The 13,789-nt window shown below is 31.7% G+C and overlaps 1 protein-coding gene across 1 annotated transcript in view; it reads left to right on the forward strand.

The window, feature by feature from the left end:
- Window positions 1-13,789, forward strand: part of LOC114329997 (ATP-binding cassette sub-family C member 4-like) — a 131,833-nt gene that overhangs the window by 32,179 nt on the left and 85,865 nt on the right. Inside the window, exon 6 of the mRNA XM_028279290.2 lies at window positions 2,145-2,473. Within this exon, the coding sequence (XP_028135091.2) occupies window positions 2,145-2,473 (329 nt within the window). The remainder of the gene's footprint in view (window positions 1-2,144; window positions 2,474-13,789) is intronic.

Here is a 13,789-nt window from a genome sequence, read left to right on the forward strand (position 1 = left end):
GATACGAACGTGGCACAGATTATGGACATGAGAGAATATAACAAAATCGATACGAGTCTTCACAAAAATATACAAAAACTAAACCGTAAAGATACAAACATTGAAAGAACTATGAATACAAAAAATCAAAAACAAAATAAGTATTGGAAAATTGGATTGTGGAATATACAAAGTCTAAATGGTAAAGAAGAGGACCTTATTGATGAGTTTGAAAACACAAAAATGGATTTATTAGCATTAACTAAAACAAAGAAAAAAGGAAGTGGCTGTATTAAAATAAGAAATGAGCACTACATGATTTTTGGAGGTGTTAATGAGTCAGAACGTGCGAGGGCAGGAGTTGCCCTAATGGTTCACAGAAATGAGCATAAAAATATCACCAGATTGAAAAATATTTCGGAACGACTCCTTAGAATAGATATCAGTAAAAACAAGAAGACAACAATTATTGTTGGGCATGGACCATCGGAAAATGAAGCCAAGGAACTCAAAGAGAGCTTCTGGGAACAATTGCAGGACGAAATGGACCAAATAAATCATAAGGTTATAATAGTAGGCGATTTTAATGGGCGAGTAGGGTCAAGCAATGAATATGACTACCCTATAAGACCATAATATGTAGAAATAGTCAGGAAAAATAATGGACAAAGAGTGATCGAGTTTTGCATCATGAATGATATGCAAGTTAGTAACACATTTTTTCAACACAAGGAGATTCATAAATACACACCAGTGATGGATTCACGGAGCAAAAAATCCGTTATTGACCTAGTATTAGTACAGAACATATATAAAAATGAAACAGCGGATGTTCGTGTTAATAGAGGTTATGAGATCAGATCAGATCATTTTCTCGTTGAAGCTAAAATAAAGACAGGAGAGAACAGACATTTAATATTAAAAATGAAGAAAATCGCTACGAACAACCAAGTATTAAAGTATACAAACTTCAATCTGAAAATATTAGGAAAGAATACTGTCGCAAATTAAATGAAGAAGTACGAAAAACAAATTGGAAAAATGAGGAGGATATAGAAATATTATGGAATATTTTTAAGGAGCTGGTGTATGCAACTAGGAGTAAAGTATGTGGTGTAACGAAAGGAAGATATCTGAAAGGTACGGCTTGGTGGAATAATGACATAAAATTGGAAGTTTCGAAGAAGAAAAAATTGTGGAAAAAGTATATAAGCAATAAAAGTGAAAGTAATTATTAAGAATATAAGGAACAGAGAATACTGGTTAAAAATAAAATTAAAGAAGCTAAGAATCGTCAATGGGAAGAATTTGGAAATAACATGGAAAGTGATAGTAAGGGTAATGCGAAGTTGCTCTATAGGACCCTAAAAAACCTAAGGCAAAAGAAATCAAACGGAGTAACAGGTTTAGAGCACAAAGATGGTAATATATTATTAAAAAATGAAGAGATTACCGAAACATGACGAGAACATTTTATGGAATTATTAATGGGAGATAACAACAAAATAGAGAATGAGAGGGAGGAGTACAATTTAAATGAACAACAATATGATGATGACATAACATACGAAGAATACAGGGAAGCTAACTAAAATTCGAATTGTTATACTCTACCCTTTTTAAGATGGAAAATACATATCAGAACAGAGTGGTGAATTAATCTACAAGAGGATCTAAAATTTTCATCCACAACTTGTAGTTCACCGTGATAACAATCTTTAGCAAACTGGTTCCTTTTATACCCACAAAAGTGAAGACGAATAAAATGACAGTAAAGATTATCAAGATTTGATTACAAAATAGGGCCTAAGCCCTATGATGAGACTAAGTTAAATCCAAAATACGTATAAGCACATAGTAGAGGCCATGTTTTGTAATAAAATCTGAATCATCTTTACTTTCATTTTGTTTGAATTCACTTTTGTGAGTATAAAAGGAAAGCAACTTTGATACCCTCTCAGTAACCCCTGTTCTACGTTTCGCTTGACCGACCGCAGTATGTTTCTCTACACACTCACAGTAATCAACTGTGAAAATCTAGCTTTAGTAAATTCAAATAGATTTTTCAGCGCTGCCTCTTGGTCTATAAGAAAAGAACCAAACTTGTATATTAGCTGATTTTAAAAATGTATGATAAGGTACAATAATAGAAATTATATTTTCAGGTAACGTTATTTCCGCTGATATAGTTTTCTCATTGGCCCAAACCTTCAATATTCTACAAACAGCCATGGCCATTTGGTACCCAGTTGCAATTAGTGTTGGAGCGGAGGCTCTAGTTTCAGCTAAGAGAATTCAAAACTTTTTAATTATGGAGGAAAGAGAAGAAGCGTCTATCGAAAAAATAGATAAGCCCGGTATAATACTATCTAACGTGTTTGCTTCTTGGACAACTAAGGGACGTACTTTACAAGATATTTCATTCCAAGTTCCACCAGGTACTTTGTGCGCTGTAGTAGGACCAGTAGGTGCTGGAAAAAGCTCGTTGTTACAGGTAAATTTTTGAATAAATATGTTTATAATTTATTTACTAAAGAATTTGGATTTACTGATATATTTAACTAAGACCTTGTACTGTTTTAGAGTCGCCGAAATATAACAAGCGATATATTATTCAACGCGCCTTAGGAAGACGAAAATAAATTTATACTTCTGGTTTCGTACCCGTCTATCCGTCCGTCTGCGTATCCGCGAATATAACTCCTACGTCATTAGAACTGATAGAGGGGGCGTCAAGTGAGATCTTATAGCTCAAGGATGGTATTAAAGATGAGAAATTTAACCTCGGACTTCCGGTTGTAGAGTTGCGACTAGAAGTACCTTTTTTTAGTTGACTAAATGGTATGGTGGTACGGGGGTTGCAACCCCCGGTGATGGGGTTGATTAAGTGGAAACACTAAATACTTGGATATATTTATTTAAGTCACTATGTATGACAGTAACTAGTTGGTGTATAAGGGATGGACAACGTCTCTACTCTAACCACGTCGGTTTCTGAATAATGAATAATCTCTCTCTAGTCTTTTACGTATCTATAAATAAATCCTAATTGTTTGTTATGATTGACTATACTTTAATGTGACCGTGAATTATATATACAAGTGAATACAAGCATTATTGCTGAATTAGATGGTTTCAATATGTGTGGCCTAGATTACATAAAATCAATGTCACCCATTTACGAAATCCACACAATGCATGTGAATAATATTTACCTAAGACTTTTAAAAATTAAATCGATCAAATAGTTTTATTTTTGGATGCTAATATAAATCCTTTACATCCCTATCACTTACAAGAAAAATTTTCTGAGAGATGTACATTATTTTCTCTGCCCTTCCGAAAAAGAAGAAAATTTTTCTAGACAACGTCACCAACTGATTAGTGTGTTTCAAAACAATACAAAATTAAATATTTATACTATAACTAGTAACTAAACGCAAAGAAAAATGTTAGATATCAACTTTGTTCCCGTTTTCACCTGTCACTCACTGTTAGGGCAGTCAATGAGGGTATGTGGCTCCGAATGCTATCCTACTATATCGATTTACGTGATATTTTCACAGTAAGTAGGGAATATCCCAAGAAACAAAGTCTACCCTATGCCGATGTGTGCTTTTGTCTTGGGGGCGGTTCCCACCTCTTCTCGGGGGTGGAAAATGTTTTGCTTAAATAACTACGGAAGTTGCTAGAGAACCTAATACCAAGCAAAAACTGTTCTATAATTTTTTTCGAAAACTCAATACTTTTTGAGATATTCCTGGTTGAAAATTGGCCATTTTCATTGAAAGATAACACCTTTTCAAACGGTTTTTTGCGAATACCTTAAAAACTATGCATCTAACTAAAAAACTATATAAAACATTTTTGTAGCTCATAAGATAACAAAGAGATCCTTTCCTTTATGAATCTTCTAGTTCTAACACAAAAAGAGATAAATGGTAAGTGAAAAAACTTGTTTTCTTGGTGCATGCTCAAATCAGTGTATTTAACTTGAAATAACAGAGAAACGGTCGATTTTAGGTGTATAATGCTACCAATAACTTTTGTTGTGCTTGAAAAGACCTTTAAAATAAGCAATATTAAATGTCGATTACATTCAAACTATGCGAGATAAACTGTAAAAAATTTTATGACTAACGTATTTTAAGAAAAAAATGAGAAGTATATTTAACCCTTCATCCACAAGAATTTAAATGCATCGTTTTTCTTCTACAATACATTTTACTATAGTGTTATTTTTATGTTCAAAAAGTTGGGCGGGTTTAAAATGAATGGTGTTTGAAAAAAAATAAGATCAAATTATTGAGCGCATTTTTTAATTTTCTTAAAATTCTTCCTTTTTCTCCATGTAACTCTGAAATGATAATGAGATGCCAAAGAAAGATACCATACAAAAATGAAGGTTTCTTCTAGATAAATATTCTGATTTTATTTTTTATAACAGTATCTCCATTCTCCAGAAAACCATTCATTTTAAACCCGCTCAACTTTTTGAACATAAAAATGACACTGTAGTAAAACGTATTGTAGAAGGAAAACGATGCATTTAAATTCTTGTGGGGTTAAATACACTTCTCAATTTTTTTCTTAAAATTCGTTAGTCATCAATTTCTTGCAGCATATCTTGCTTAGTTTGAATATAATCGACATTTAATATTGCTTATTTGAATGGACTTTTCAAGCACAATAAAAGGTATTGGTAGCATTATATACATAAAATCGATCGTTTCTCTGTTATTTCAAGTTGAATACACTGCTTTGAGCATGCACCAAAAAAACAAATTCTTTTTACCGACCGTATCTCTTTTTGTGTTATAACTAGAAAATTGAAAAAGGAAGGAATATCTTTGTTTTTTTATAAGCTACAAAAATGTTTTATATATTCTTTTTAGTTAGATGCATTGTTTTTAAGGTATTCACAAAAAACCGTTTGAAAAAATGTTATATTTCAATGAAAATGGCTAATTTTCAACCACGAATAACTATAAAAGTATTGAGTTTTCGAAAAAAAAATTATAGAACAGTTTTTGCTTAGAACTGGGTTCTCTAGCAACTTCCGTAATTGTTTAACCAATAAATTTTCCACCCCCGAGATGGGGTGGGAACCGCCCCAAGACAAAAGCACACATAGGCATAGGGTAGACTTTGAATAAGGAGATATTTGCAGGCTATTCCTAAAATTTCATTAAAATCCATGCAGTAGGACAGAATTCGGAGGTAATAACCTGTATTTGCTCTCATTGACTGCCCTATGTGTCCTTGGACTGTAAGCATATAATCTGTTCTCATGTACCTCCTTGATCTTATTGTTTTCCATTTTAATTTTACAATTAACGCTATTTACCTCTGTTATGGCGAAGGGGCATACATAAAGACTATCAAACTTACCATTCTCTTCTCTTTTTACCAGGACTAGGCCTCCTATTTTGAAGTATTGAGGCGTCGCTTTGGACTTATTCTCTTCTTGACGCTCTTTTTTGTCTACATTTCTTTCATTACTTCTAGTAAATTGACCTATCGTATCTATGTACACTATGTCCCATGGTTTTGAAGAAGTGTCCGATATCACGAATTCTTCGCCATGTGTTCTTTTCGGTTTGTTAATTTGACATTCATGACCATGACATTGTTTAACGTATTTTCTTAAGTCTTTTTCCAAATTTTTCCATCTGAATCTTGCTTTTAGCTTCTTTATTAGTCTATTATTCCCTACGTGTCGTCCAAACATCGGGTGATTATGATATTTCTCTATTAACCTATGTTTTTCTTTTAAAAATTAAATCGATTAAATACTCTTATTTTTGGATGCTAATATAAATCCTTTACAATGGTACGAACGATATATTACTAGAACCGCCTTAGCAACGCGAGAATAAATATTAGGCCAGGGTAATAAGGCAAAAATATACCCTGTTCGTGACACTCGAGCAGCCAGGGTACTGAAGCGTTTTTTCGACAGGTAATACATATGAGAACAAATTGTAACTATTTCCTGCGTAGGATCTGGCGGCCATTTTTATTTATAAACAATTTAATGTCGAAAAACGGCATTTTTCCGTTTTTTCTCAAATCAATGGAAAACAGTGTACCTTGTGGTTACATTAGTACAAACATCTTCGTGAGCATGGAAAAATCTTTAAAATGACGTATTACACAGATTGATAAACTTATTTATTGTTAATATAATTGAGAAAAAAGGTCTAAATTGCAAAAAAATTAATTTTGCAATAACTATTGTAAAAATTAGTGTACAGCTTTGAAATTTTTGTCAAATGAGGGTTCTGTAGTGCGTAATATGTGACAAAAATTTCGAAGTGATTTATTCAATTGTTTATATTTTATTCAAATTGTTTATCCCAGAGAGCTTTTTTTTGCAATAAAATAAGTCAGAAAAACAGAATGTTAGAACCATTCTGCAGGTGGCAAATAAAAGATCATAAGCTAAACTTTCAAACTTGTTTAAAAAAAGTTAATAAAAAGTGCATTTATTAGTAATAAATAATTATGCAAAAGTCTCGTCAATTTTTCCTTATAAACAATTTGAATAGCTTTTTTGTTATGGTCGGCACAAACATTTTTTTACATATTCTACAAGATAGTATTTTTACACGAACTTTAAAAAAAAATAATTTAGCCTAGGTCAATTAGGGCCAAAGTTAGCAACATTTTTTTAAAAATTTACAGCTAATTTGTTTATAAAAAATAAGGATCGAAAATAGCGCTTTTTCACTTTTAAAGACATGAAGTATTCATAAAAATTGTTTTGCTCTATTTGCTTTTCAAGGAAGTCGTCAATAAAGCTTTAGAAATGAAGTATGTAAATCCATGCGACCTAAAATTGAAATATTAACTTCAAAATCCTACAGCTTTTTGTATCTTGGGAACCAACCAATGGATTTTAATGTTTTTTTAATTTGTATGTACTTTTAGCGTACTTTACAAGTATGGAGTCAGTTGATATAAATTATAATAACCAATTTAATTTATTTAAACAAAAAAAAACAATTTATTTAATTTTTACCGTGTTTTAGGTGCACTACTACCAAGTAATGTTATGTATATAATAATTGATAAAAAATTGTTATGAATATATTATAATATATACAGGGAGGGGCTAAATTATGGAAAAAATTTATTTTCTCTAAAATGGAGGATTGTGAACAAATCCCGAAACAGGTCGATTTTTATTTTTAAATTACAATGTTTTGGCATATATTTCATATTAGTGACATCATCCACCAGAGCGTGATGACGTAATCTATGATTTTTTTAAATAGGAATAGGGGTCGTGTGACACCCCATTTGAAAGGGTGTTCAATTCTCTATTCAGTAATATAAACATTAATATCATTATTTATACAGGGTAGCCAAAAAAATAATTTTTGAATTAAATTAATTGACGAAAAAAGAAGAATGTATACAGTTTATTTATCTCAAAATACTTTCTGTCGCTGTCAGAAAATTGAAAAAAATGTTTAGTTGGCAAATAAACATTGATTTTCGCTCAAATTAAATGTTAAAACTGCAAAGAGGTTGTCTGTGATTTAATTTAAGCGAAAAGAAATGTTTATTTGTGAAATAATTTTTTTTATTTACTGGCAGCAGTACAATGTATTTTGAGTTAAATAAATTACATACATTCTTCTTTTTGCGTTAATTAATTTAATCCAAAAATTATTATTTTGGTCACCCTGTATAAATAAGGATATAATTGTTTATATTACTGAATAGACAATTGAACACCCTTTCAAATGAGGTGTCACATGACCCCTATTCCCATTTAAAAAAATCATCGATTACGTCATCAAGCTCAGATGGATGACGACACTAGTATAAAATATATGCCAAAAAATTGTAATTTAAAAATAAAAATCGACCTGTTTCGGGATTTTTCTTCAAAGTCGTCGATTTTAGAGAAAATGAATTTATTCCATAATTTAGCCCTCTCTGTATATATTATTATAATAAAAGAAAAATTTCTATAAAAGTGTGACTTTTACTCTATAAGTTTGCTTACAGTTGCAGTAATTTTTTTGATTCATTGTTTATCAAATCATTGTTATGTCTTAGATTTTATATTTATATGAATAAAAAATAATATTACCTGGGGAATAGTCCGATATTCCTCTACCAAGGCCTAACTGTACCAAATTTTCTGGAGGCCTGGGATAAAGGCGAATAGCTCTTTTTAATTCATCCCATAAATGCTTAACAGGATTGAGATCTGGGCTGCATGCGGGCCATTCTAATCTTATCAATCCAACCTCTATTTTATGAGTCAATCAGTGTTTTTATTTACAAAAAATGGTACAGCTCTTACACGAAAAGAGATATTCGGATAATTCAAAAAACAAAATTTTAGTGATGTCTCTGGGATAATATGACAGGACTATGACACAAAATGAGCCCTTCCGTTTTTCCACAGAATTTTTTAAAGTTAGTAGAAAATACAACGCTTCCATTCACCCCTGTATAATGCCACGCAAGCAAATTTTTTTGTTACCGGAAAAATACGAAACGATATCAATATATGTATCTACAAATTGGTGCAAGAATCTTAAAAATCGGAGCACAAATAATAAAGTTATAAACTATTAAACTTAATCAAAAATTTTGGGTGGCCGAATTTTGTGCCGGTGAGTGTAGTAATAATATATGTATTACAATTTTTTATCAATTATTACATACATAACATTGTAGTTGTTCACCTAAAATACGGCAAAAAAATTTTTTTTGAAAAAAAATTTTTTTAACAAATTAAATTGTTTATTAAATAATTTATAAATCAACAGACTCCATATTTGTAAAGTACGCTAAAAGTACATACAAATTAAAAAAAAACATTAAAATCCATTGGTTGGTTCCCAAGTTACAAAAAATTGTAGGATTTTGAAGTTGATATTTCAATTTTAGGTCGCACGGATTTTATGCTTCTACTTCATTTTTGAAGCTTTATTGACGACTCCCTTAAAGAGCAAATAAATCCAAAATTTTTTCTGAATACTTCGTGTCTTTAAAAGTGGAAGAGCGCTATTTTCGATTCTTATTTATCATAAACAAATTAGCTGTGGATTTTTAAAAAAATGTTGCTAACTTTGGCCTTAATTGACCTAGGCTAACTTATTTTTTCCTAAGTTCGTATAAAAATGCCATCTTTTATTAGTGGACTCTTTATTAACATTTTTTAAACAGGTTTGAAAGTTTAGCTTATGCTCTTACATTTGACACCTGCAGAGTGGTTTTAACATTCTGTTTTTCTGACTTATGTTATTGCAAAAAAAAGCTCTCTGGGATAAACAATTTGAATAAAATATAAACAATTAAATGAATCGCTTTGAAATTTTTGTCACGTGTTAAGCACTAATTAACCCTCATTTGACAAAAAATTCAAAGTTGTACACTAATTTTTACAATAGTTATTGCAAAATTAATTTTTTTGAAATTTAGACCTTTTTTCTCAATTATATTAACAATAAATAAGTGTATCAACCTTTGTAATACGTCATTTTAAAGGTTTTTCTATGCTCTCGAAGATTTTTGTTCTAATGTAACCAGAAGGTGCACTGTTTTCCATTTATTTGAAAAAAATCGGAAAAAATGCCGTTTTTCGACATTAAATTGTTTATAAATAAAAATGGCCGCCAGATCCTACGCAGGAAATAGTCACAATTTGTTCTCATAGGTATTACCTGTCGAAAAAACGCTTCAGTACCCTGGCTGCTCGAGTGTCATGGAAAAAACCTTATTACCCTGGACTATATACACTTCCAGTGTCTATATCATTTCTGGTTAAAAAGGTGTAATCGGAAGCGCCACTGTATAGTCGCAAAAATAGTACATGTGATAATATGTCAATCATCGCGTATAGTCGAGCCATTGAAGCACAAAACAAGGCCTTACTGTCGATTTTTGCCGCAGTAAGACGGATTTTAATGCAGTTTGGTGCGTTGGATTCGTGAGAATGTCAGGAAACTTTGTGAACTAATTTAATGAATAAGAAATCTCAAATTGCATTTGTACATGAGAAAAATGCATTTCAAAAGTGCATTTTGAAATAGGCAATTATTATAAATTTGTAACTCGGTAAATAGTAGGAAAAATTGACCCAATTTTCTTACTCGGGGGTTTTTGGGGTCGCTGAAAACGAATATGAGGTCGTCGAGAGTGTGCAAACTACCTGGTGCCTGCAGCGGGTGTAATAAACGTCTTCCTCTGGAGTATTGTGGTAATTTATCATATAATTGGCTTAATCTCGTTACTCGGGGGGTTTTTGGGGTTGCTGAAAATGAATATGAGGTCGGTGAGAGTGTGCAAACTACCTGGTGCCTGCAGCGGGTGTAATAAACGCCTTCATCTTGACTATTTTGTTAATTTTTTGGTAATTTGTTAAATAATTGGCCCACACTTGTTACTCGGGGGTCTTTGGGGTCACTGAAAATAAATATCGCGACGACTAAGTTCTAATTTCATACGATATTATAAAAAACATGATTATTTTGTTCAGGATCTCCATTTTCTTTAATTTGGCGCTGAAAATTATGTTGGCAGTATTGATACATTCTTGACTAATTTCATTTAGGATTTATTGCCTTTCTCTCTCACACGTTTGTATACACTAATATAACGGCTACACGTAAAACAAGTTTAAAAACTATTTATAAACACGGTAATTTTCGAGAACAGCAAAAACGGTGTTACTCGCTCAGGTACTCGTGTCGAATTTTTTCGTAAAAAATATTGATTAATATATTTTTGAACAAATCATTTTAGTAATATATTTCTATGATAGTGTTTATAAATTCAAGTGTGTCTTTCATCAATAATTCAGGTAAATAATGGTGCTCATATATAGATGATCTAACTCGTATTTCATCTGAAATTTAAACTTACGATTTTTTTTTTCAGTTATCTTATTACTGCTCGTATCAAGTAAAAATGATTGATATATAGGGTGAGGCAGATAAAGGGCCTATTAGAAATATCTCGAGAACTAAAGGTAAGAGAATCATGAAAATTGGAATACAGGGGTTTTGAGGTATGAACTATTTAATGAAAATATTTTGGTCTCTTTGCTACTTCCGGTTATACCGGAAGTTGATTGTAACTTCGATTTTTTAAATGGGACACCCTGTATATTTTTACATTTTTGGATTCTGCTCGATGTCTTCTTTCTTTTGTTGTAAGTCAGACTGCGGCAACTCATGCGGGTACAGGAAGCATGGGTTAGTTTGTAATTTAGCCTGCAAAAATTGTGCAGGCTCTGATTGCACAAATATTGCATTGGACTCGAGAGTGGAAGGCAATAATGAAGAAGAAGATGATAATGATGAAGAAAATGAATTTTAAAGATAAATTACGATAAATTTTGTATAATGAATTTTTTAGCCATAAATATATTATAATAATAAAAATTTATGTTTATTTATAATAAAAATACCACCCTTTTCGATCACTATAGTTACATCGAAGAAAATGGAATAAACCAAAAACCCCGAGTAACGGGTTAAAACTAATTATATGATAAATTGCCATACTACTCCAGAGGAAGACGTTTATTACACCCTCTGCAGGCACCAGGTAGTTTGCACACTCTCACCAACCTCATATTCATTTTCAGCGACCCCAAAAACCCCCCGAGTAACGATTTTAAGCCAATTATATGATAAATTACCACAATACTCCAGAGGAAGACGTTTATTACACCCGCTGCAGGCACCAGGTAGTTTTCACACTCTCGCCGACCTCATATTCATTTTCAGCGACCCCAAAAACCCCCCGAGTAACGAGTTTAAACTAATTATATGATAAATTGCCATAATACTCCAGAGGAAGACGTTTATTACACCCGCTGCAGACACCAGGTACTTTGCACATTCTCGCCGACCTCATATTCATTTTCAGCGACCCCAAAAACCCTCGAGTAATGAGTTTAAGCCAATTATATGATAAATTACCACAATACTCCAGAGGAAGGCGTTTATTACACCGGCTGCAGGCACCAGGTAGTTTGCACACTCTCGCCGACCTCATATTCGTTTTCAGCGACCCCAAAAACCCCCGAGTAAGAAAATTGAGTCAATTTTTCCTACTATTTGCCGAGTTACAAATTTATAATAATTGCCTATTTCAAAATGCACTTCTGAAATGCATTTTTCTCATGTACACATGCAATTTGAGATTTCTTATTCATTAAATTAGTTCACAAAGTTTCCTGACATTCTCACGAATCCAACGCACCAATCCGCATTAAAATCCGTCTTACTGCAAAAAAATCGACACCTCAATCCTTCAATGCCTCGACTAGTATTGAAAAGTCGATCTCGAATATTTAGTTGCGGTTTTGATGTTATTCTTGGTTAAAAAGTTATAACAGGAAAGAGCCTAGCCGGGTAAGATGATGAAAAGTGCCCCCAACTCGATTCGAATTCCATATAGGTCACCGTTTAGCATATATAGTGAAACTAACTTTCTGAAATTTTTAGCCCCCTAGGTGGTCAAGTGACCCATCTAGAGCCTAATTAGGGTTTTTTTGTTTTTATTTTTTATCTCAGCAGCATAGAGAACTAGCGAAAAACTTTAAATAAAAAAGTTGTAAGCTTTAAAAAGTTCTGTCCGAATTTTTTTTTTATTTTTTGTGGGAAATTTAAATTTTATAACGATTTTAAAATTTTAAATGAGTATAAAAAATAACTAAGACATTTGCTTTCATGAAAAAAATATATAACGTGTATTGTTGCATAATATTTCACCATAAATTTTTTCAAATTTTTAAAATTTGTGAAACGCACATTTAAAAACAAAAAACCGCATTTTTTCGGTTTTTTTTTTTCGTTTTTTGATACAATTTTATACATGTTTTTCAAAAAAGTTAACACCGTCACTAGAATAGGTAAAAAACTGAAAAATAATTGGGGTTTGCTTAATAAAAATTTTTTGTAATACCATCCATTTTCAAGATACAGGGCGTTGAAGAAAACAAAATTTTACACATTTTTTACGATTTTGCCGAAACTACTGGTAACATTGTAATAAAATTTGACGGGTTTTAAGAGGTAGTTTTTGTGCATTTTTAACACCAATTAAGAATTTTATATTTATCATTTGCGCGCATAGGGGTAATGGTTGGAAATTTTTAAAGAAAAAAGATAGTACGCCACTGACATATTTCAAATTAACAATCATTTTTGAATTTCTCGTTCAATTTGTGAAAAAAAATCTATCTTCCTATTTTTTCATACGACGCGCCATTTTTATTAAAAAAATAAAATATCTTAAACCTTACAAAGTATTCGAACTTCTATGAAATAAAATACTACTAATATTAGTAGTTTCTACATCTACATAAACTCGTACATCCATTATAAAAACTAATTTGAACACTTTGAAAGCGTTAAGATATTTTATTTTTTGCAGCAAAACGGCGCCTCATATGAAAAAATGAGAAGAGTTTTTTTATCGCAAATTGAACGAGGAATTCAAAAATTATTGTTAATTTGAAATAATATGTCAGTGGCGTACTATCTTTTTTCTTTGAAAAGTTCAGACCATTACCCCTAAGAGCGCCAATGATAAATATCAAATCCTTAATTGTATGTCAAAACATGCACAAGAACTACCTCTTAAAACCCGCCAAGTTTTATTACAATGTTGCCAGTAGTTTCGGCAAAATCGTAAAAAATGTGTAAAATTTTGTTTTCTTCAACGCCCTGTATCTTGAAAATGGATGGCGTTACAAAAAATTTTTATTAAGCAAACCCTAATTATTTTTCAATTTTTTACCTACTCCGGTAACGGTGTTACCTTTTTT

Source organism: Diabrotica virgifera, chromosome 7 (assembly GCF_917563875.1).
Source record: "Diabrotica virgifera virgifera chromosome 7, PGI_DIABVI_V3a".
Taxonomy (NCBI): Eukaryota; Metazoa; Arthropoda; class Insecta; order Coleoptera; family Chrysomelidae; genus Diabrotica; species Diabrotica virgifera.